At 34.2% G+C, this 26,726-nt stretch overlaps 1 protein-coding gene across 6 annotated transcripts in view; it reads right to left on the bottom strand.

Annotated features, from left to right (window-relative positions):
• Positions 1 to 26,356, bottom strand: part of LOC126704452 (mogroside IE synthase-like) — a 40,313-nt gene extending 13,957 nt beyond the window's left edge. The window contains exons 1-2 of one of the 6 annotated variants that reach the window (XM_050403486.1): positions 26,248 to 26,349; positions 13,231 to 13,817 (exon numbers count right to left, since the gene is read on the bottom strand). In XM_050403486.1, the coding sequence (XP_050259443.1) occupies positions 13,231 to 13,817; positions 26,248 to 26,293 (633 nt within the window). In that variant the 5' untranslated portion in view covers positions 26,294 to 26,349. Of the gene's footprint in view, positions 1 to 10,115; positions 10,968 to 13,230; positions 13,931 to 22,328; positions 23,232 to 25,660 lie in introns of those variants that run through there. The other 5 variants (XM_050403490.1, XM_050403485.1, XM_050403487.1 and 2 more) reach the window with 5 other exon arrangements.
• Positions 26,357 to 26,726: the final 370 nt, after the last annotated feature.

The raw sequence follows: 26,726 nt of genomic DNA on the forward strand, positions 1-26,726 counted from the left end.
TGAGTAGATGGAGGGGTGGAAGGCTTGTTCTAGATTGCCTTTTTGGGCATATTGCCTCCTACGTGGGACTCCAGCAGATCTAGGATTCTTGACCTGGTTTTGCGTTGTAGCACCAAGGCGTTAGGAATAGTTAAAACTTCCTGGAGGTGGCTTACTTGGGTTGGGGGGAGGTGGCTAAAATCACTAGCTGGTACTTCTAGGGATTGAGGCTGGTTGAAGACCTCAAAGTCGTCCTCGAAATCTGAGACTTCAACCACTTCTTTTTCTTCTTCTTCCTTGATTGCTGGTTGAAAATGAGCTGCTTCTTCCTCAGCTGTGTACTGGAAGGGTAGTTCTACCTGCTGTACACCTTCTGGAGCAGGGCTTGGGTCAAGAAAACTTGGTATGGTAACATAGATCAAGTGTAGGCGACGGTCTTTCGCTTTGATCACGTACTTGGGTACCTGGAAGCTAGATGATAGGGGATTGTAGCCAAGGATGAGATGGGCTACTCTTAATTGCCCGTCTGTGTGGACGAATATCTCGGCCTTGAGTATTTTTGTCAAGTCTGGCTCGTTGACAAGGCTGAAGTTCGGGATAGCAGAGTACTTATCTGCTAGTTCATCAGAAGCAAAGATATTGTCAAAAAGCAGCGCTTATAAAAGAAAAACTAAATTACAAGCACGAATAGAAAGGGTGAGCAGAGGAAATGTTAGTAAGAAAAAACGAGATTGTTAGAATAATAAACTTAGGCCTAAATACCCCACCTAGTGTCCCTTCTCTGGTGAAATAGTGAAGCCCATCATGCCACTCCCCTGAGATGATTAAATAGTCCTTATTCATACCCTTGTTGGACTTAGGGAAACACGATATAAGTCTAACCTCAAGAACTCTAGTTTTTAAGTAATACCCTTACCCTAGTAGTTTATGATGATTGTAAACCTAATTAACGTCATGATGGGTAAGGTACTAAGGTTCACACCCATCTTCTCATTGAGGGTATCTATACTACCTAGGATGCTAAACATATTGGGGGCGTACTGGGTGGGGGAGAGTCTGTGAGCAATTAAGTAATCCCTAGTTACTCTACCCATAGGGATTCTCATCCCTTCCTCTATAAAGGCAATCATTGAGATTATTACTTTTCCCTCTTGCCTTATAGTGTGTCATTCCCTCTATTTACAATACCTAATGGAAACTCCCTGGGGAATTCGGTATTGAGCCTTAAAGCTCTCTATACCCTCTAGGGTGTCTACCAGGTAAGCAAATCTACCCATGTGAAAGAAAAACTAAAGATAGAAGGGAGACGAGGTGAAGTTAGGGGGGGGCGAGGAAAGAAAGGGCTCTAAATAAAAAGAAATAGAAAAGAAAATGAGAAGAAAAGAATATTGAAAACGACTTACGAAAGGGAAGTAGGGCTCTTCGGACTAGTTCTAGAGGTTTGGGAAGTGCAAAAAGTAAAGCCAATGACGTTTTCAAGCAATATATGTATGAAAGGGAAAAGCAAGTGGGAGAATTCCCGCCCAAGTCCCCATAAAATCTTCAGCCGTTGGATCTTCATCGTACCATAGAACGTAGGGAGTATAAAGCCGCAGAAATTAAATGCAAGCGCGTCCCAAATGCCGAAACATCATGAGAATGCTTTTAGGCAGTTGAAAAGACTCCTACACAAACAGAAATGATGTAAAGGAAGAGTAGAATGGTTATTATAATATCAAAATCTTCATTTTTTTCCCGAGGAGCAAAAGAGGAGAATTTCGAAGGGCTATTGTAGGGATGAAAGGCTCAGGAATGTATGTTGAGCCATGGGCCTTATCTGAGGGCATTTAATAGTTCGAGGATAGGTAGACGTTAGCAAAGAAGTACAAATCAATGAGTTATGGAAGGGTCCTGGTCATGAGGGTTTGGGAAGATCATCCGAGAAGAAATGCCTCCTCAGCTTAACAGAGTAGGGGTCAGAGGAGTCGAACTACCATCAAGAGCAATACTCTGGGAAATTCTACTGCTAAGGATAAACATCAGGAGGGAATAGGACAAAGGGAAGCTAAGAAATATCTAAGAGAAAGCTATTACCAACGCATTAAATGCTTTGTAGCTAACTCTCTGGCCGTATTAATGTGGATGTGATACCTGAACAATGATATTCAGTCTTACAGCTACCTCCAAAGACTTCAAGAATGTGCTGATGGGATAAGGATCAAGACAGGCAACTTGACCTACACGTGGAGGGTGGAGATGAAGCAAAACAGGAGAATATAAGGAAGAAAAACCCCATTACAAGAGGATCATCGGAGAATTTGTAGAAAAAACACTATAGCACTAAGAATTGTAATTGTAATCAAGTCTAAGAGAAATATATACAAGAATTACTCTCCTCGAACTTTGCCGAGGAAGGTTTTCTTTGCACTAAACGTGTTTATTTTGGTTTTCTTGTCATCTTTAACTCAGTCTGATTGTTGTCCAACTCATTGAAGTCTAGTTTTAAGCCCACTCTCTACAAATTCATAGTGTTGGGCTCTTTGGGCCTTAATCCTTTTATCTTTCGGACTTAGGATCCAGAACGAGACCTTACAATTATTATAACAAAAAATAAAATCAATGATTGAAGAAAGAAGACCTTTTAAAACAAAAGATAACAACAATAACAACAACAAAATACCTTTTTAAAAAATAGAGGAAACATGTTGGGCCTCGGTTATTTACTTAGAAACATGTTGATTGTTGGGTCTTATATGAAGTTGGTTGTGCTGAGAATTTCGGGGTTAGTAGGCCCTCTACAGGTGCTCATTGCAAAACACTAGTGCATGTATGTAACACAACAGAGTTCTTTGTAGTAAGTGATATATATAGTTTTAGGAAAAATGCACACACCCCTGAAATTTAAGGTATTGATCATTACACTCCCTGAACTTTTATTTTGACCAGTTCATCCACTAAACTTCACACATGTACCAAATCACAACCTCTATTATTTTGCTGTTAAAATGCTAGCGGAATATATGAATTAAGTGTTGATTATATTATAGATTACGTATAAATTTGATTCAATTAATGTTGAAGTGCTAATACTTAGTAATACTTGAACTTAGTTTAAAATATTTTAGATTTTTAATTTTAGTTGAACCATATCCAACCTGACCTGTTCAAGACAATCCATGGTTAGTAAACAATAGCTTTTGAACTCTTATTTTCAAAAAATAAATGGTCTTGTTTTAATATGAAATTCCTAAATTTTAACGTGATTTGGGACTGGTTTGGGATATAAAATAGTTTACACATCCCTTGGTCATCATTAAAATGGTCATATTTGGTTAATTGTTCCCCATTACTTAATGTGGTGACTTTGGAATGAGAGAAATAGTAGATGTTTTGAAGATAATGAGAGATCTATACCAGACTTCAAATTATTTTTCTTTCAAACTTTATTGGATTGGTTGGCTGCCATGTGAAACCAATCATTCTTTTCCTTTCTTGATTTCCTTTATTCTTGTAATTTTTGTACTTGAATTGTTGACCCCTTTTACACTCCCTATGTACTAGGGTGTTCCATTTTTGATATTAATAAAACTTATTACTTATAAAAAATAAAATTAAAAGTTTACATATCCCCATCTTGACTGGTAGCTATTACTAAACTATATTCTTTCAATAGACTAGTTGTACAAAAAGAACAATGCATCTGGTCCCAAAAAAAAAAAAAAATGCAACTATGCAAGTGATTGTAAATTTGACCTTACAACTTCTCTAAGGTATATAGTTAGGTGAAAATTAGTACTATTTTGTTTCCATCTAAGAATTTGGTTCACATTGCTTTGCCCGCAGATAAGCTACAGGTATTTCATATATCACATATACCAGATATATGTATCATTTTCTCTCACTTCTCTTTTTTTTTTTCATGTGAACCCCACAGTTATGTAGAATTCAAATGCTGTGTGAGGTGGATGAAATGTATGACATAATTATTATTGTCACACACAAGAAACATGACATAAATGGACTGCTTAATTACCTACCTTATATTCCAAGTTATCGAAAGTGTTGCACAAGATCCACTTTGCTTCCCGGAAATTTGAGAATTGATTCAATACGAAGTTTAGCAAAGCTGGGTACAAGCCCTTTTTACTAAGAAAGGAAGGTAGATCATTGACCCCTAGTGATGGCATCGAGGGCAACGAAATTGAAGACCCTTCTTCTAAGGGCACCTGAATTGTTCCTTGATGTGCATGATAATAGATGGTCTTAACCACACAAGACTGAGTGAAAATGCAGCCAGTGGCGGCTCCACTTGTATGTGAGGGTGGTCCCCGGACCACCCTCACTTGCCAAAAAAAATATTTATACTTAGCAAAAAATATATATAAATAATTAGTTTAAATTAATCTATTCAATGACCACCCTGATTTGAAAAAAAAAATATATATATATATATATATTATATACTATATTACTTATTTTGACCACCCTAATAAAAATATTAAACAACATGACTTGAGAATCACAAGAATTTGAATTCAATAAAAATAATAGTAATGCTATATCCATAATATTTTCACAATAAATCTTATGTGGTAAGTTGTTACCAATTTTAATTTGTGCTCAATATTTACATGTTTTACCCACCAATGACAACTTGTTGCATAAGATTTGTTATGAAACTGTTGTGGTCACTTTATTATTTTCAAATCAACATTTTCAATTTTCATTTTATCTTTTATTATTCTTTTTTTTCCCCCTCTCTTTGCTAGTACAAAAAATTGTAATATTTCATGTATTTGCGTTTTTTTTTTTTTTTTTTTTTTTTTTTTTTTTTTTTTTTTTTTTTTTTTTTTGATGTTGATATGTTCAAGTTATCTCTTTATTAAATTTTGTATAATTTAAGTTTCTTAGAGCATCCCCAGCCGGCCTTACATATGCCAACTGTAAGATACATTTGGCATACAGGCCCAAAAAATCCCAGCAACGGGAAGGCCAAATGGGAAAAGGCCAAATTTTTTTTCACATATAGCTTCAGTACCATCTCAAATGTAAGATGGTACTATAGCAATATTGTATAATTATATATTATTATTATATTATCTCTGTCTCTCTTTCTATAGTACCATCTTCTCTCTCTTTCTTTTTGCTCTCTCTTCTTCTTGCTCTCTGATTCTTCTCATTACCTTCACTCTACGCTAAACTCTCATCAACCCAATGGAAACGCAATGCAAGCAGTAGTCATCCTCTTCGTCTCTTTGATCGGCATGGTGGCGCGGTTGAGTTGGAGATCAGCGATGGTGGGTCTCTGCGTTTTTCCTTCTCTGGCAACTCTCTCTCTCTTTTATTTTTCCTTCTCTACATGGGTCAACAAAATCAACTTCCTTCAAGCTTCCTAGCAGCGAATCCGCTTCCTTTGAGCTTCAGCAGTGGTGGGTCTGGTTTTTGACCTTGGGTTGCATTGTTTTTTTTTTTTTTTTTTTTTGGTGTTGACGGTAGATTATGGGTTGCCGGTGGTGGTGGTGGTGTCAGTGTGTGTAGTGCAACGATGGTGGTGATTGTGGTTCTTAAACAGAAAGAAAGAGAGAGAAAGAATAAATAATGCGTTGTATTGTATGATGGTGATTGTGGGATATATTATTTTATTGTGTAAAAATATTATTTTAATGAGTAAAATAGGGAAATAAAAGTTGGGATGCTGGGAGTATTGTATAATTGATAAAGTGGCTTTTTGAGATGGTAAAATAAGATAAGATGAGAATTCCGGCTGTGGATGCTCTTAGTGACCATCCTAAAAAAGAATCATAAAACCGCCCCTAAATGCAGCTCCATCAAGTCCAAGTTGCCGAGCTACGTTCAAAGCCCATGGCAAAATTGAGTCATACACAAGAATCTTTGGAGGGTATTTGGAGGTATTATGTTTCTCAATAAGCTTTGCTAAGCTTTGTGAGACATTTAGCTTGAAATGCTCGAGATGTGCTTCTATGCCTTCCTAATTTTCGGGTTCCTTAGAGCCATCAGAGATTATCTCAACATTGATAGAGTGGTTGGCATGGACTTGTATGGATTTGCTACTAGAGGTGGTAATGACAAATGTTACTCTTAACACCCTTTGAGGCTAAGCGCTTTGAGAATTGGAGCATTGGGTTTATGTGACCTATTACGCACAGAGTAAGGAAATACCAGGACATGAGTTTCTCCCTCCATTTTCTTTCAAAGCTTTCTCTCTACGGAAGTTGGAGGGTGAATAATTCATAAACTAAAATTACAGGGGATATGAATTTATATATTGATTTCAATTTCAAGTGGAAAAGATTTTCCGCAACTGTCAGTTTCCTAAGAGAAAGTGGTAATGATAAATGTGGGCAACTAATTTTGATAGTTGTGCTTATCTTCACTACGGCTGCGAAGGGAAAGGATCAAGGGACGCATGAATACTAGTACAACTCAAGTGGTGTTACAGAGTATTTGGACTATACTTTTGGGTTTTTAGTAAAAATGCTAAGGCCTTGTTTGTATTTTGCGAAACTGAGTTAACAAAACCAAGTTAACTCATAACCCGAAATCCATGGGCCCACATATATAAACATTGTTTGTATGATTTTGGGTGTGCTCACTCAGTTAACAAAACTGAGTTTTTTGAGATATGAGTTACCAATTTTGGAAACAGTCCAAGATTATTTTCAAGTTATGAGTTTATTAACTCAATGACGAAAGTGTAATTATGGTGCACGGTAGACCCCAATGGCAGTGTATTGTCACATCTACTTCTTATTACTGTTGACTTTTTTTTTCCTTTTTTTTTCTTTGTTTCTTTTCTTTTTCATTTTCAAACCTCCTCCTCTGCTTTAGTTCTTATTTCTTTCTTTTTTTTCTTTTTTTTTTTTCTCGTAAACTTCTTTCTTCCTCCTCTCACTTCTCTTCCTCTCAAAAATCTGCTGCATCCGAAGCATTTGGCTAGTTGAAGAGTGCCCATCCAGCTGAGAAAGTTGCTGACTGAAGAGAGGCTTGATTGAAGGGAGGCTTGATCTGTGGCCGGCGGGGCTCTCTCCCTCAAAACTCTGTGATTTCTTTTTCTTCTTTATTTTTTCTCTCTATTAAAAATGGCTGAAGCTTGAAAGCTTTGGTTTTTTTGTCTTGTGGGTTTAAAATGAGGTCAAGATTAGATCAAAGAAGATCTAGATGGTCAAGGATTTTTTCGAATTTTTGTATTGAATTTTCTTAAAAAATTTATTTTGGCTATTCATCACTTTGTTGAGCCTTGTTGAAGTTTAACTGCCTTTTGCTTGAACAAAAGGTGATCAGCATATTAACATCGAGCCAACTGATTTTCCAAACTAACACAATTGTCCCCTGCAACTGGATTGGTATCCCTTTCATAGTTCATACGGTATACACCCAATAGGTCCAATAATTGAACAATCTTCCTAGCACCCAAATTGTAAAGCCTCTGTTAACGAAATCAATAACAAAGAAGCGTGAACTGGGATTTGTGGGAAGGGAAAGAACTGTGTGCACTGCACAGTGGTCAGCCCCTGGGTCCCATAAAAAGGTGAGTTTTTAGGCAGCAAACAGAAGTGGGTTTGGTTGCCAAACAAAGGGTGGGCGTGTTTTCAAAATTTTTGAGATACGAAAAATGAGGAAGAGGGTGATGAATGATGAGTTAACACTCACTCAGCAATCAAACAGGGCCTAAGAATCCAACTTTTTTCTATTTAAAATAATAGTTTGACTTGATGTGCTTTTTTTAGTTTGACTTGATATGTTGTGATTAAAGCAACATTACTTTCATTAGTTATTATGCATCTATCACAACATCTCAGTAGTTATCAAAAAAACCATTAAAAGTATTAGTAAAAAATTGTAGTATTTTTAATATCTCTTACTTTGTAATAATTTGAACAATTTTCAAAATATTATGTTATACACTTTTTTATTCCCTAAAGATAGCGGACAATTATCGATAATTGAAACCACTAGAAGTAGGGAATTGAAGTAAATGAAGAAGCATAATAGATGGAAATATTTAATGATGTAGAACAGACCGCCATGGCTTTCTTGTACTCTCACACGTACTAGAAATCAACGCGCTTGGCAAAAAGGCACTAGTAGAAGTCGTGGGTCTCAAAGTCGAAATCGCATGAAATTTGGTAGGCTGAAGTGAAACGGCCTCCTGAGCAATAGTCATCACTTCACCACGAAGTACCCCTTGAAAATGACGAATTCCTTCATTTAGGCCCCAAAAACTATGATTTTGCTGTTTATAATAATATTTGTTTTCTTAATAACTTTTTGCTCAAAAGTCAGAATAAGGCTCCGCTTGTTTTGGGATGACCCTTAAGATCAGTAGTTTATGATTTTGTATTTAACTTAATTTTGCTATTTTTGGTAAATTTTGGTATTTTGTCACTTAATCACGTAATTAGTGCGAATTAGAGTTTCAGACATTTTTTCTCAGTATTTATATGTTTTGTAGCCGTTAGAGGCAAATTAGATTATTATCAATAAATACAAACTTTTATCAAATTCTTTCTCTGGTGAATTCCATTTTTTTTTTCTCCTTGTAGATTCAGGGAAATCCCTTGTAGATTCAAGGTATACTACTAAAAACTAATAATTTAGTTTCTATTCCATCAAAAGAGTATCATGTGTGCTTTTTCTAGGCTTTCGCGACATCATTTAAGCATGTAAAGAGAAATTTTTTTATTAAAAAAAAAAGTAAAGAAATATCAATTTTTGGTATACAAACATGACTTCTATATTTGAATTATTAAAATAACATTTTTATTAATTTTTTTTAAAGAATTAAAACTATATAAAAGTATGTGAGCCATTTCTTTCTCTTTAAAAAGATCTTAGGGTAGCCATTTCTTTCTCTTTAAAAAGATCTTAGGGTTTTGTATATAATAAATTTGGTGACATTTTTCATTTATTTTTTCCATATAAAATATTGTTATGATTAATGCAGAATAAAAGTTCTATCAGTAATTGGCTTACAAAAAAAAAATGTTACTCCAATCGTTACTTGACATCTTTGAAATTGTGAAAAAATGTTGTTTCTTTAGCATTGTTATCACAATTTCTAATCTTATCTTGTCCATCCATTTTCTTTCCATGCTTTCTCTCTGAGGAAGTAGGAGGGTGAATAATTCATGAACTAAAATTACAGGGGAGCTTTTACTGATTTTATTCAATTCAATGTGATAAATATTTTCGACACTAGTCAGTTTCTTAAAAGTAAAGACAACTGTGGGCTCTATTATTTTGAAGTTCTTATCTTTAGTATGATTGCTCTCTTTGAAGATAAATAATTGATGGTGATTTGAAGGAGAAGGATGCATAAACACAATAATTCAAGGGGGGTGTTGCAGACTTGTAGTTGGACCTTGACCATACCTTCTAGTTCTTTTCTTTTTTTTTTTTTCTTTTTTTTTTTTTCAGTTTTTTACAAAGTTGCAAATTTAATCCTTATCCTATATTGACCTCAAATACAATGTTGTTCCACGTATATGAATGTTTAAGTTTTATTTAATATTTTAAAAAATGGGGATTTGATATGTTGTTTTAAAAACTATATGGTTTGATTTAATTTGTTACTTTTTAAAACTTTAGGACTAAAGTTATTACTTTTGAAATTATATGGTTTAGTTTGTTACTTAAAATGTAATTTTATGCTTCTTTTTCCCACCACCCCAAAGACAGGCATGTAATAATTCCGATAGAAACCACTACAAGTAGGTAATTGAAGTCAATGTAGAACCATAACGGCTCAATCAAGAATTCAAATTAGATTTTAATTGTATCACAGTTTTGTGCCAAATGTCCTAATTTTCCTTCTAATTTGATGCCATGTATCTTTGTACTCTAAATGCACTTCAATTTGTGGCAACACCCCCCACAGAGTTACCCAAATAGTGGGCTCATTGGTTTGAGGCCTGATGTAAATTCAAAGATCTTAGGTTCAATCCACCACCAATGTGTGTCAATGAAATTTTTGTGGTGTCTCATAGGTATGAAGTAGTATAGTTTGATTAAAGAATAAGACATCCTTCCTTAAAATGGTCATGCCACTTTATACAAGCATCCACATCAGGAATAGAGGAAGCTTGCTAAAAGTACCCCTTGATATGTTGTTTTAAAAACTAGTGAAAAGACATAAGTAATGTTTCAATAAAAATAAAACTCCTCAAACTTGGTGATGCTTGCCATCACTAAAACAAATCCTCCTAAAGGGAAATCATTTTCTTGATCATTATTCAAATGAAGAGTTGCCGCTTGCATTAACTTCACGAGCAAACAAGTTTTGCCACAAAGTCTTCTATGTTTTTATCAGAACTTCCACCTTCATTCATTGCCTCTTTAGCCAATTCTTTCCATCTTATTGAATTTCCTCTCATCTCTTTCCCTCGTTCTCCCCCTATCACTTCCCTTATACACAACTCTATTTCTTCTTTGGTAGCTATGCCCCTTTCATCCAATTTAATTCTAACCCCTACCTTCCACACATCCACAATGAACTTTGCATTAGTCAATTGATCCGTCCATTGTGGCATTGCAACCATTGGCACCCCCAAGCTCAATGCCTCAAGAGTCGAGTTCCATCCACAATGAGTCATGAAGCACCCAATGGCCTTATGAGCCAATACTTCTAATTGAGGACACCAACTCACAACAAGTCCCTTCCCCGCTGTTTCTTGTAGAAAATTAGTAGGAAGCTTTTTTTGTTCAGTTTCTCTAACAATCCACAAGAAGTAGCAATTGCTATTCCTTAGGCCCCATGTTAGCTCTTGCATCTGCTCTTCTCCCAAGGATGCTAAGCTTCCAAACGATGTGTAAACGACTGAGTGAGTTTCCTTCGTGTCTAGCCACTTTATACAAGCATCCACATCAGGCTTGAATAAATGAAGGCCATACTCTTTGTCATCCTCCAACCTCTTGTCTAAGTACATCGATGGAATAGTTGGTCCAATTGTTTTTATAGGCCAGTGCTGGCTTGCCATCCAATTCACAACCTAATATAGAATAGTGGAATTTTGAAACATAGGTAATATAATAATAATAAACAATATTGTTCAACAATTAAAAAGAAGAAAGGCTTGTTAAAACAAAAGAGAAGAAGATACCAAAAATTGGTTGAAATCTAAAATTTTACTAAACAAATAGAGGAAACGTAGGGATGTCTTGTGCAATCATATTAGCTTAATAATTTTACAATACGTTAATATTTATAAAAAGGTATAAGATCAAATCTACTATACTCAATAAGTTGGTTATTACCATGAATTCTATTGAGTTACATTAGTGTTTTGCAATGAGAGCGTCTAGAGGGCCTACCGAGTATATGGCCAAAGCCCATCAATATTAAGAGTGAAAGTATTGTACTTTCAATAACCATTTATCAAGTCATATGTATATTGAAAATTGTTGTGTCATGCTATATAAAATATGTGAAGTTCAGGACTTGCTGTATATGTTGGATTGATGTGAAATGTAAACTATAACTTTTTGTGCCTGTGGGTCCCTTGTTCCCAATTTCTAATTTCACTGCCCAGTTGAGTGAGTTGGTACCTTTCTAAGGATTAGTGCTTGGAGGTTCAATGGTTAGTCTATCTTAATTAGTTTAAAATATTTTAGAAGTTTAATTTTAGTTAAACCACATCCAACCTGACCTGTTGATGCCGATCAATGGTAAGTAAACAAATAGGTTTGGAACTTTTATTTTCAACACAAATTGAATTGTTTTAATACAAATTCCTAATTTTTAATAATGATTTGGGATGTGTCTAAGATATTAAATAGTTTAGACATTTGTGTTTGAGGAAGCTTTTCCCATCCCCATCTTGACTGGTTGCTATTACGTACTAAACGATCGATGTTAAAAGATTAGACTAGTTGAGTTGTACCAACAAACAAACAAACAAACAAAATTCCTAGTGGCTGTAAATTAGACCAGGCTTCTCTAAGGTATAGTTAGGTTGAAATTAGAGTTATTTTGTTTGTATCAGAGAGTTTGTTTCACATTGTCTCAAAAGTCTATAAGTTGGAGGTAATCAATGTTTCACATATATGCATCGTTCCTCTCACATCATGTAAATCACACAATCATGCGAAATTCATGGTTATGGCTTCTGTCCAGTGTCCTGTGACACTGGATTCGCTGTGATCATGACACGAGTCCATTTTAAAACACGTGTCATAATCGCAATGGGTCTAGTGCACTAGAGGCACTAGACAGAAGCCACACCCGAAATTCACATACTATACAATTAGAAGATGAATTTATGAGATAATTATTATTATCACACGCAAGACACATGAATTCCTAAACATATGACATGAATGGATTGCTTAATTAACCTACCTCGTGTTCCAACTTATCAAACGTGTTGATAGTGATTTGAAGGAGAAGGGTGCACGAACCCAACAATTCAAGGGGGCTATTGACTTGTAGTTGGAACATATTTTTGCTTTTTCTTTTTTAAGTTACAAATCTACCAGAAAAAGAAAAGTTGAGCACCTATGGTTGAGTTTGAGCATATCTGTACCTTTTGCCAAGTTATTCCAAACTGCACAATTATTAAATTCGCTTTTTTGAACCGGACAAAGCATCCAACTATGAAGATGCAGAAACCCATTGGGCAGAAAAATGAGTACCTTTTTTTATTTTTTTATTTTTTTTATTTTTTTATTTTATTTTTATTTATTTTTTATTTTTTAATTTCAATCTTTATTGGAAGAAGGAAAGACTAACAGAGACAGTCACCTGCTATTCAAACCTCTAAGAGAGTTTCAGGCAAAAAGGAGTACTTTTTAAGTATTTCCAAAGTATGAAGAATGATATTTTTTTTCTCATATTTATAGTGGGGTCTATTCATTAAATTCATAGAATATATATGGAATTGAGAAAATTCTTAGATACTCTAGGAGTATAGAGAAATGGTGCTCCCTCCTTTCACATTCATGGTAGACCCTGCCATGAATTTGATGAGTAAATCCCACCGTAAATGTGAGATGTGGAAGCACCATTCTCCATACTCCTAGAGTACCTAAAAATTACTCATGGAATTGATGTAATCTCAACTATATAATATAAATAAATATCATACGTTCTTGTTTTTTGTTTTTTTTTTTTTTTTTTTTTTTTTTTTTTTTTTTTTAACTGATGTCATATCAATTGGTAAAACAGCCTTATAAAAATAGAAAAATTATGTAATAACACTATCATGAGTCAAAAGTTAAGTGCATGGTAAATATACGTAGAGATTGTGAACTTACCTCGAGTTCCAAGTCCATGAAAGAGCTGAAAAAGAGCCACTTCGCTTCTAGGAAGTTGGAAAATTGATCCATTACAAGGTTTAGTAGAGCTGGGTACAAGCTTGGATTAGAAAGGAATGAAGATATATCATTGATTGTTAGTTTTGGCAACGAGGGTAGTGATATTGTTGGCCCTTCTATGGGCAACCTTATTGTTCCTTGCTTCAAGTGATAATAGATGACATTGACTGCACAAGACTGTGTGAAAAATGGAGCTCCATCAAGGCCATATTTTTTAGCCACGTCTAGAGTCCATGGCAGAACATGGTCATACACAATAAACTTTGGTGGGTATTTGGAGCTGTTTAGTTTCTCAATATACTCTGATAAGCTTTGTGAAACTATCACTTTGAAACGATCCAGAGTTGCTATTAAGTTTTCTAAGTTTTCGTCTCCCTCAGAGCCATCAGAGATTATCTCAATGTTGACAGAGCTAGCACCTTGCAAGGCTTGCATGGAGTTTCTAATGGTGCTGGTAGCGACTAAAGTCACTCTAGCACCCTTTGTGGCTAAGCGCTTGGAGAATTGGAGCATAGGATTTATGTGACCTTGTACAGGGTAAGGAATCACTAGAATATGAGTTTCCCTCTCCATTTTCTTGCAATATTCTCTCTCTCAATCAGATGGAGGAGCAAGGATTCATGATCAAAGAGATAATGCCATGATATTTATATATAAAAATTGGAGTGTTACATCATTCCATAACTTTTGAAAAAAATAATATTTTAGAAATATGACAATTGGACTATATGCTTTTGTTGCTCTTAATATGCAAGCTAAATTTTATGTTAGTGGGGTTTCCCATTTAAGCTCACAGCTAATATTTCTTTTTTCTTTTTTTTCACCTACGTACCCTTAATAATTTATCACTTAGCATTTTGTCATTAATAATTACCATAATTATCTACTATTTAATTGTTTCATTGGAAATTTTTTTTTAATACATACTAGTTAATAACTACCATAATTCACAAATTTCGTGTTTAATATTTTATACAAAAACATAAGTATAATAAATGTCAATTAATATTATCATTATTATAAATTTTCATATACAATATAAAAAATAGAGATAAATTTGAGATAAAATCATATTCTATAATGGCTTTTTTTCTAATGTTTGTTAAGGTGATAAATTATAACTAACACAACACATAAACAACTCATTACTACCATTATTTTTATTGAATACTAACTACAATATGTAACATCAATCTTTTTATTATTATAAGGAAATCATTGTATTAATCATTTCAAAAATAACAATGAGTTATTATTATTATTATTATTATTATTATTATTATTATCTGTATATATTAAGAGGATTCAGAAAGTTAGTTATTGTTTTTTTTTTTTTTTTTCTGTCAAAAATACCCTTAAATTAATTAACCAACTACTTAAAAATGGGGTTAAAATAGTAAATTGGAAAACACGCGTGCTCATTTTCATTATATTTATAGTAATATATTGTATGTATATTAGATTAGATTAGATTAGATTAGATTAGATTATTAACTCATTATTATTATTATTATTACTACTACTACTTTATAAAGGTTCACACTTCACATGCCTGTCAATTTCTTGATCCAAAACGTGAGAAATGAGGAGGATGTGGGCTCCAACTCTTTGGGTAGCTTTTTAACATTTTCATCTTTGTCACCCACGATAGCGGAGTCAGGGGGGGTCGAGGGGGGCACTTCCCTCTAACCCCACCCAAAAAATCTATTAATATTTCTTCTATTATTTTATATAATACAATAAATGCATTTAAAATTTATATAAATTAATGGTTAATAAATAGGATGGTTTTTTAAACCAAAACCAAAACCCTCCTATATAACATTTTTATAATTACAATTTCAAAATGATTTTTTATGTAAATAAACCCCTAATAGATAAATAATAGAATGAATATGTTATTTTATTTTGAATTTTCTTACATTCAAATATTGCTTAATATACACATGAATGAATTGTTATTTTGCAAGTTGATCTCAAATACTATATATATGTATATATATATATATACACGTGTGCAAATGTGATATCAAATGTAATTTTTTCCCTCCCCCCTCCCCCCTCAAGTCAGATCTAGGCTCCGCCCACTGGTTTACATTTTTTTTTTCTTAGTCATACCAATAATGAATCAAACTGATCCAAAAAGATAAGAATCTTTTTTCATAAGAGATTGAATCAGTGGGTAGTCGACAAATTGCCTTAGTTGGCAATCTCAGATTGTTATTTATATCCATAAGTTACGTGCAAAAAGTTAACCTAGCTCTTGTTCAACTGTATAGCATATCACTCAGGCTCACCTAGCTACAATGGTACTTTCTTCCTGTCTTTTTATTTAATCTCCTTTTATTCTTTCTTTTTTCAATCAATTCTCGAATCTCGTTGCATTGCGTTACAGATTTTGCTTCCTCTTTTTATTGAAAAAAAAAAAAATTTTGGTAGAGGGTCGACCTAAGTTGGCGTCTTCCACCTACTGTTACTATAGTGACACTCTGACCGTTGGACTCGAGTCTACAAGAGCAGTGGATCTGAATGAGTCATTGACTCATTGTTGTGCATTTAGCCCTATCAAAGATGCTAATGAGCATGATCCGAGAGTATGAAGTTATTTCGCAGGCGCTTCTGTGTTATAGCTTTTGCTTATCTCATACTCATCCCGTATTGTATATACCATCATGTATATAAGTATATGAACACTATGAGTAAACATAAACCCCATTGCACTCAACCACAGATAAATCAAAGCTCACCTAAGTGTTCTGTTTCTAATTGATTTCTGTCCACCTAAGTGTTCTATTTCTAATCAGTTTCTTTTTGGTGCTTCATTCAAACCCTAACCTTCCTCACCAGGTGTGTTTTATTTCTATATTACAATTAATTATTAATAATGCTGATGTATAAAATTGTGGAGACGTCAACTAAAAGTCAAGGATTCGGTTATATATATATATATATATATATAAATGAATGGTGTAGACAATAAAGTAGTGTATTAGTGTTAGTGATACTGTGATAGGTCTAAGTAAAAATAATAACAAGTTAATGATTTACAATTTATAGATTCTTAAATAAAAAAAAATTATAAAAGATGTTGTGAAATAAGATATTAAAGTTGTATTTGGATATAGGTGAAAATACCATATTTACCATAAAGTATGATTTATGGGTAAGATTTCAATTTCTTCTTTAAATTAAATAATATTTCAATTTATTTGTTAAATTTTCAAAAGAGTTTGGACTCTATTAGGATTTGGTGTAAAATTATTAGTTTTTGGTAAGAATATAAAGTGAAAGAGAGAAAGACTGAATAGTCTGTATTTTCTATGTGAATAATAATGTACAATAGAGAGCCTTATATAGGCTAGATATGTGTGCAGTACAAGTAATATGAGTAAATTACAAGTACAGTATATTGGGCTAACCTCAATGGGCTAATCTAGTCTAAGCTATACCCTAACATCCTCTCTTAAACTTGAGGTGGCAAGGAGGAAGCCAATTAGAGTTTAGCTATAAAATCTCGAAGACAACCAAGCAAGTGAGTCTTGGTGAAGATATCAGTAGGTTGGTCAGCAAAGGAGATGAAGAACAACTTGAGATTGTCTTTCTTGAGATGCTGGCAAGTGATGTGGCAGTCAATCTCAATGTGCTTGGTGCGTTCATGGAAGACATCATTATGAGCAATGTAGATAGCACTACGATTGTCACAATAAAGAGGAGTGGCAAAGGGATGTAGAGCATCCATGTCAACCAAGAGTTAGTGAAGCTAAACAAGCTCGCAGATGGTGTCAGCAAGGGCACGATACTCAGCCTCAATACTAGAATGGGAAACCACATCCTGCTTCTTGCTACGCCATGAGACAAGAGAAATACCCAACAGGAAACAGAAACCTATGATAGAGCATCGATCAGTCGGATCACCTGCCCAGTCCGCATCTAAATAAGCATGAAACTTAAGAGAAGACCGAAAGGAGTAGTGGAGACCATGATAAAGTGTGCCCTTAACATATCAGAGAATCTAAAGAACGGTAGCATAGTGGACAGAACAAGGGGCATCCATGAAATTACTAACCATACCTACAGCATGTGAAATATCCGAATAAGTAACAGTGAGATAGATCAGACTACCAACCAACTAACGATAGCGAATAGCATCGAATATAGGTTCACCATCCAAGGATGTGAGTTTTGCATTGTATTTCAAAGGAGTGGAAACAGTCTTGTTGTCAATGATACCGGCTTTAGAGAGAAGATCAGAAGCATATTTAGCTTGGGAAAGATAATATCTATCAGAGGATGAGGTAACCTCAAGCCCAAGAAAATAGCTAAGAGTGCCAAGATCTTTTATCTTAAAATGCTGACTAAGGAAGTGCTGAAGAGAACAGATACCTGTAGAATTATCTCTAGTAATAATCATATCATCAACATAAAGAATAATAAGAGTGATACCAGCAGAGGATCTTCGAACAATGAGAGCAGTGTCATGAGGACTCAAAGTGAAACCCTACTTAGCAACAATTAAGCTAAGCTTTTCAAACCAAGCTCGAGGAGCCTGCTTGAGGCCATAAAGAGCACGGTGAAGGCGACAAACTTGACCGCCTAAGTGTGGCTAGCCAGGGGGTGGTTGCATGTACACTTCTTCTTAGAGGTCTCCACTGAAAAAAGTATTCTTCACATCCATTTGATAAAGAGGCCAACAGCAAATAGCAGTCACAGCAATGAGAGATCTGACAGATGTAAGGTGAGTAACAGGAGTAAATGTTTCCTCATAGTCAATGCCATACTCCTGAGTAAAGCCCTTGGCAACTAGACAAGCCTTGTATCGTTCAACAAATCCATCAGCCTTAGTCTTGATCTTGTAAACCCACCTACAATCTACCATAGACTAACTAGGAGGCAAATCAACCATATCCCAAGTGTAATTCTTATCAAGGGCATCTAGTTCTTCGTTCATAACTTGCTGCTAAAAAGGGTCAATATGGGCCTCACGATAGGTGTGAGGTTCAAAAAGGGTGGTAAGAGTAAAAGAGCAGTAATAATTAGTAAGATAAGGGGGATGAATGCTTACCCGAGTGGAACGACGAAGTTCAAGACCAACAGGAGACTCAGGAGAAGGTGGTGCCACAGGATCCAAGATAGGCGGGTCATATGCTGAGGACAGAACTAGAGATGATTCGTCTGGAAAGACAGCCAATGTCAAAGAATCCTCCACAAATTCAGGATAGAGAGGGAGGAAAAGATCAGGAAGTACAATCAAATTTTTAAAACTAAACTGAACCTAAATGACCTTGAGAAGCTAACAACTAAAGATGAGATAGGGATGGATGACCAAGACGCATGCCATAGATCAGGTGAGGGGGTGGCAGTGGTAGCAGTTGTAGAAACAACTTTTGAAGGAATCTTCAAGTCATGAACCTCAAACATACGACCAACCTTACGACCTGTCCTAAGCACTTGACCTCGGGGATCTTGCACATCCACACCATGATTAATAAATAGAAGATCTATGCCTAATTCACAAAGTTGACCGACAGAAAGCAAATTGAGGGATAACTTTGGGATATGAAAAGTGTCACTAAGGGATAAACAAGTAGAAAAGATTGTTCCTTTATGACTAACAGGCATAGGAGTTCCATCAACAGTGTAAATGGTGATGGGTTGTTCTAAGGGTGCCTTATCAAAAAATTGGGATTTATCAGAAGTCATATGATTACAACATGCAGTATCGAAAAACCAAGATTGTTTACTTGAAGTGATAGAAAGGGCAATGGAAGTTTGGGATAAAACCTGTTGAATTACTGCCTCAATATCAGCCGTAGTAAGTGAGGAAGCCAAAGATGAACCTATAGGAACCGATGGATCTGAAGGACATATAGTAGTTGCCCAAGGAAGAGAAGTTTTATTCTAGTCTTGCATAAATTTCTGCAATTTGCGATAAACTGAGATGTCATGGCCTTTGGCACGGCAAAACTTGCAACGAGTAACTTTAGAAAATTGAGAGGTAGGATGCCTAGAGTTTATTTGTGGAGGAGCAGTGAATGCAGCAATGGGAGGCTATGGAGATGGTGTAGCCAATACATGATCAGATGATAACATGTGATGAGTTGGCCGACAATTCTCCTCAGAAATGAGCTCCTTGACTACAGCATCAAGAGAAGGAGTAGGAGACCGGCTAAACAAAGAAGCCCTAATAGGCTCAAAATCCTCACGTAAACCCATCATGAAATGCATAAATTTACAACGATCCCAACATTTGACAAAGAACTCAATGTCCTTAGAACACACTAGTGGAGGATCTGCAGCAAAGAGTTATTCCAACATAGTAGAAGTCTAAGAATAAAAATCAGAAATAAACTGACCTGTCTCTTGGCACATTTGATAAAGTTTTGATTCAATGTTGAACTCCAAGCTTAAATCATTAGTGCAATTATAGCGATCGGCTAGAAATTTCCAAGCAGCCTCAGCAGTCTCAAGACGAGGAAGAAGATTATGAATGGAGGGAACAAAGTTATTGATAAACCAAGACAAGATCTTACTCTGAATACTCTCCCATTCTTCATAATCATCCTCTGTAACAGCAGTCTTGGAGGCATCTTTAGCAGTTGTGGCTTTGGACTTAGGTTTTGGTGCTAGCTTAGGAATTGAACCAGTCACATATCTCCACAGTTTACGACCCTTGAGAAATACAGTCATATTCTGAGACCATGCATGATATCTAGTAGGACCATCCAACATAATGGTGATAGGATATATGATACCTCGTTCATTTTGTTGAGTCATAATGAAGTAAATGACCAAAAAAGGGATTTAGGGACCTCAAACGAAGAAACTGAACCCAAAATCAGAATCTATGTGAAAAACTAAGCAAGATAGGCCCCTTTGAAAAATTTTGACATCGATCAACGATGGTGGCAAAGTCAACGATCAACGGTCAACGAATGTTGATGTCACTAGGGCTGACGTGTGCTGACGTCACTAGGGCTGACGTGGCGATGCGGTAGTGAATGGCGCGTGGGCCATGTGACAACGTCTCTGGCGTGTGAGAGCACATGAGAAAGAGTGGTGGCGCGTGTAAGCGCGTGGACGCGTGTTACTGCGAGACCGAACTTTCCGATGGCGCGTAGAAGCGTGTGTGATGCCATATGGAGTTGATTTGGGTTGGGTTTTTCTCAGAATTGTGCGATCTATCAATTTGTGCTCTCAGGTTGGCAAGGTGATGGATAGAAGGACTGGATCTAAGAGTTTTTGGTGCTATGGGTCTGACGATGGTAACTTGCTTTTGACAGTGGGTACCGGACAAAGGCAAGGGCAGTGGAAAGATGCCAAAGAAGACCACAGGTGCCAGAAAGTCAGAGCATTGACTCTGATACCATGTTAAGAATATAAAGTGAGAGAGAGAAAGACTAAATAGTCTGTATATTCTGTGTGAATAATAATGTACAATAGAGAGTCTTATATAAGCTAGATATGCGTGCAGTACAAGTAATATAAGTAAACTACAAGTACAATATACTGGACTAAGCCCAATGGGCTAATCTAGTCTAAGCTATACACTAACAGTTTTCACCCCCCAATTATTTTTTTTCCAATTTATTTGTTAAATTTTCAAAAGATTTTGAATTCTATTAGGTTTTGGTGTAAAAATATTAGTTTAATTTATACCCTCCAATAACATATAATACTTATAAAAACAAATAAGAAAGTTTTAAAATTTTTATGGGAGTCGAATGAAATAATACTTTTGTTTAAAGGGTGGGTACCCGGTCGGTCACACATTGTCATATTCATGTCTCTTTCGATGAGATTAATAAACTTCAAATAATAATATGTCGTGCTCGATCTGAATACTACACTACGACACTTCATTATTCATTGAATTGCTGTAAAGAGAAAGCCCTCATGTACTATCACTACACATCTTTGTCCTCTTAAATCTTGGGGAGACACTATATATGATCATGGAAAAAAACAAAACCTTTGACATCATTGCTTATGTAAACATTATAAGAATAATGCAAGATATTATAATGAGGTTAATATCATGTCAGCTTTCTTTGTCTGTTATATATGGTCAGTGTGAATTCAGCAAAAAAAATATATATATGGTCAGTGTGAGAGTTGAGACAGAAGGAAGAAATAAATAGGTTAAATTGGTATACTAAATAAAAGTGAGTTTTATTATATTCATGAGCTAGGATTATTATATTCAGGTAAAATTTTATTACAATAAAAAAATTAGCTTTTTATTATAATCAGTGAACTTTTATTATAATCAATAAATTACCTGTGGTTAAAAAGTTTAATGAGTAAATTTAATCATTTAATTATTGTTCTTAAACTCTCCTTATGGTTTCAGACCTCTTTCAATCTTCTTTTTCTTTTTCTTTTTTCCTTTTTCTTTTTTGAACTGATTAGAAATATATTCTAATACATCCTAAATTGCTCTTTTAAAGGTAGAACGCGATACCCCTCAACCTAGGTTGAGGCCTCAAACTCAAGGCTTGGAAAGGTAATGTGTAAAATAACAAAACCTTGACATCATTGCTTATGCAAACATCATAGGACAGTGCAAGAGATTGTAATCATAATGTGGTCTAAGATCATGTCTGCTTTCTTTGTCTATCATAGCCAATGTGAGGTTTGAGAGGTTATAAAATAAATAAATAAGGTGAGATTTGAGACAAAACACAAAAGAGAATGAAAAATATATATAATATTGTTTTTCTCATGACTATATCATGAGCTAATAAGTTATTATGTGATTATCAAAAAAAAAGTTACTATGTTTGAGTAAAATTTTATTGCAATTAAATGTTTAATTTATATTTTAATAAAAATGTTTTGATAACAATTGGTCGATTACCAATTGTCCCAGCAAACTTAATTATTTAACTATTATTCTTACATTCCTTCATGTATGTCCAAACTCTTCCTTAATGAATGAGACTTAACACGTGCAATGCTTCAACTTTTTATATATAAAGGAGGAGGTAAAGCAAAAATAATGGCTTAAACTTTGGACAAACTATTCTAATACCATGAAAAATTATTAAAAATAATAACCGTTAAGGTTGTATCATAATTAAATTGTTTTGATAAAAATGAAATTCCTCAAACTTGGTGATGCTTCTAATAATCACTAAAACAAATTCTTCTATAGTGAAATCATGTTTTGTTTTCTTGATCATTATTCAAATGAAAAGTTGTTGCTTACATTAACTTCACAAGCCTACAAGTTCTGCCACAAATTCCTCTATGTTTTTATCCGAACTTCCACATTCATCCATTGCCTCTTTTGCCAATTCTTTCCATTTTATTGAATTCATTCTCATCTCTTTCCCTCTTTCTTCCTCTATTACTTCCCTTATACAAAACTCTATTTCTTCTTTAATAGCAATACCTCTTTCATCCAATTTAATTCTAACCCCAACCTTCCACACATCGGCAATGAACTTTGCATTCGTTGGTTGATCCGTCCATTGTGGCATTGCAACCATTGGCACTCCCAAGCTCAATGCCTCAAGGGTTGAGTTCCATCCACAATGAGTCATGAAGCACCCAATGGCCTTATGAGCCAATACTTCTAATTGACTGCACCAACTTACAACCAATCCCTTCTCCACTGTTTCCTGTAGAAAATTAGTAGGAAGCTTTTTTTGTTCAGTTTCTCTAACAACCCATAAGAAGTAGCAATTGCTATTCTTTAGACCCCATGTTAGCTCTTGCATTTGTTCTTCTCCTAGGGATGCTAAGCTTCCAAATGATGTGTAAATGACTGAGTTAGTTTCTTTTGTGTCTAGCCACTTTGTGCAAGCATCCACATCAGGCTTGAATAAATGAAGGCCATACTCTTTGTCATCCTCCAACCGCTTGTCTAAGTACATTGATGGAATAGTTGGTCCAATTGTTTTTATAGGCCATTTCTGGCTTGCCATCCAATTCACAACCTAATGGAATAATAGAATTTTGAAATATAGGTAATAATAATAATAATAATAATAATAATAATAATAATAAAACAATGTTCAACAATTAAAAAGAAGAAAGGCTTGTAAAAACAAAAAAGAAGAAGATACCAAAGTATAGGTTGAATTCTAAAATTGTACTAAACAAATAGAGGAAACGTAAGGATGTCTTGCATTAGCATATTAGCTTCATAATTTGAAATTATGTTAATATTTATATATATATATATATAAAATAAAAAAATAAAAAGTATAAGATCAAATCTACTATACTCAATAAGGCTTTTAATCATGAACTCTATTGGCTTACATTAGTGTTTTGCAATGAGAGCCTCAAGAGGGCCTACCGAGTTCATATAGGCCAAAACGTTTCTAAGTAGATAACTTAAGCCCATAAATATTTTGAGTGAAATTATTGTTTCAATAACCATTTATAACCTCATATGTATATTGAAAATGAGTACGATAGAATTTCGGTACTGTTTCTTAGGTTTTCATCTTAAAATTCTACTATGTGTATTTTTTCTTATAAGATGAAAGTGTATTTTTTAGTTGAGTAGCCACATAACCGAATCTTAAGAGTGAAACTTAAGGAATAGTACCTAAGGTATTATACCTAAGTTTTATCCATTGAAAATTGTTGTGTCATGCTATGTAAATTTTTTTTTTTTTTTTTTTGAGAAACGCTATGTAAATTATGTGAAGTTGAGGACTTGCTGTGATTTGAAATGTAAACTATAACTTTTTATGCCCGTATGTCCCATGTTCACAATTTCTCATTTCACTACCCAATTGAGCAAGTTGGTACCTTTCTAAGCATTAGTGTTCGGAGGAGTAAAGTGTATATGGGTTCAACTTATTGGGGTTGTAGCATATATAATTATATATTATATAAGTATTTGTAATGGTATATATATATATATATATATATATATATTTATATAAACTTCTCATGCCAATTACCTTAAAATTAAGGTGGAGTCAATGGATTTAGCATCATTTCGCTAGGTTGCTTTGTCTTCTTTTCGCTGTGAAAATTTCCGGCAGTGCCTCTTATTATAAAAGTATTGTATTTATGTCCAATATATAGTCTCAGAATGATATCAATAAAATTCATTAAATTTTTTTTTTTTTTTTTTAAATTGCTATAGAGTCGGTTTGGCATATTCAATACATATCTGATCTTCATATAACGAATTTGAATTTTTTTTTTTTTTTTTTAAATAAAAAGATAGTGAGAGTGACTTCAAAAAAACAAGTTCAGGAACAAAAAAAACGTTTTAACCTTTTAAGAGCAAAAAAAGTTTTCTGAACCATTACATACTCAACATACTTACCAAAAATAAACTTCATATCACAAAAGACACTCTTTTAATGGTTTTTTTTTATAAACCACTCTTTCAATGGTTAATTTTCTTCCTTTTTATCGTTTCTCTTCGAACCAATCGTCGACTGATTGTCAACATTTTTTCGAATGACCATTTTTTGATTAAACTTACCGCTTTCCCACTTAAAATTTCACATGTATTCCAAATTTGGGGTCTACTTGTATAATTGGACTCCCAAATGGTCTAAAAATAGAATTATCTCATTTAGGGTTTGTTTTTGTGAATGAAGGTTTGTAATTCATATAATTATTTAGAATTATAAGAAATTAAATATGCGAATAAGGTCGAGAAGGTAAAGTTAGATGAGGAAGGAAATACATAAAAATAATTGGAAATAGGGGAAATGTATGACAATAAAAAAAATTCAAGGTTACCTGAGAACAAGTTGAAATAGTCTTCACAGTACCCCAATATGTTGGTTCTATATTCTTCATAGTACCCGTTTATTTATAGAAATTGTACTATATTTGAATTTTGGAAAATTCTTAATTTACATTGTACTAACAATATAAGATTTATATTACTAATATAGTGTAAATCTGTAATTACCTTTGATCTTTTTTTAACAATCAATCTAATCACTCTATAAGGAATATTTTTAAGAAAAACTATATTAAATTAAGTATTTTAAATCATTAAGCTTTATGATAAAATAAGTACACTGCAATACTGAAATATTTCCTTCTTATAACCAACGTTAATTCGGAATAGAATTCAAAACTTTGTTCTCAATAAAGAAAATGGGATTATGCTCACTTAATCACAAGACTCTTGACAATTTTAACTCTAGATAAACATAAAATATTAAATTAATATCAATTTAACTTCAAAAGTCTTGAAAATTGATGTGATAATAAAGATGATTAGAATACCATCAACAATATAACAAATAATAATCATATTTTAAATAAATAAAATTGGTAACTATCAATTTGCAAGACAGTCTTTTGAAAAAAAAGTGCAATGCCTATCATAAGTCAAAAGTTAAAGTAAGGTAAATATTTAGAGAGATTGTGAACTTACCTCGAGTTCCAACTCCTTGAAAGAGCTGAAAAAGATCCACTTTGCTTCTAGGAAGTTGGAAAATTGATCCAGAAAAAGGTTCAGTAGAGGTGGGTATGAGCTTGGATTAGAAAGGAGCGAAGATAGATCATTGATTGCTAGTTTTGGCATCGAGGGTAGTGATACTGTTGGTTCTTCGAGAGGCAACCTTACTGTTCCTTTCTTGAAGTGATAATAGACGACATTGACTGCACAAGATTGAGTGTAAAATGGAGCTCCATCTATGCCATATTTTCTAGCCACGTCTAGAGCCCATGGTAGAGCACAGTCATACACAATAAACTTTGGGGGGTATTTGGAGCTGTTTAGTTTCTCAATATACTCTGCTAAGCTTTGTGAAACTACATCTTTGAAACGATCCACAGTTGCTATTAAGCTTTCTACGGTTTCGTCTCCCTCAGAGCCATCAGAGATTATCTCAATGTTGACAGAGCTAGCACCTTGCAAGGCTTGCATGGAGTTTCTAATGGTGCTGGTAGCGACTAAAGTCACTCTAGCACCCTTTGTGGCTAAGCGCTTGGAGAACTGGAGCATAGGATTTATGTGACCTTGTACAGGGTAAGGAATCACTAGAATATGAGTTTTCCTCTCCATTTTCTTGCAATTTGCTCTCCCTCACTCTATCAGATGGATGAGAAAGGATTCAAAGAGATAATGTCATGATATATGTATATATAAGGTTAAGAGTGTTACACGTCCATAACTTTTTTAGAATTTACATTTTAAAAATCTGACTATTGAGTTTATTTTGTTCTATATATTTAAAGTTTAAACCATCAATTAGAGTCTTGCCATATTTTCTTTACACAGTGAATTAAATATCTCCATATATAAAAATAATTATAATAATTATAAGATTGATTTCAAGTTATATCTAGTGTAACTTTAAACAGTATCACATCATTCAATATTTTTTAATTGATTGCGAATGCTTGCAAAAGTCAATATAATTAAATATCAATAGTCATGTTATCAATTAATTATTTAAATTCAAGTTTTTGTATTTTAAAATAATGAATAAAAAATG

This window comes from Quercus robur, chromosome 10 (genome assembly GCF_932294415.1).
Source record: "Quercus robur chromosome 10, dhQueRobu3.1, whole genome shotgun sequence".
Lineage (NCBI taxonomy): Eukaryota > Viridiplantae > Streptophyta > Magnoliopsida > Fagales > Fagaceae > Quercus > Quercus robur.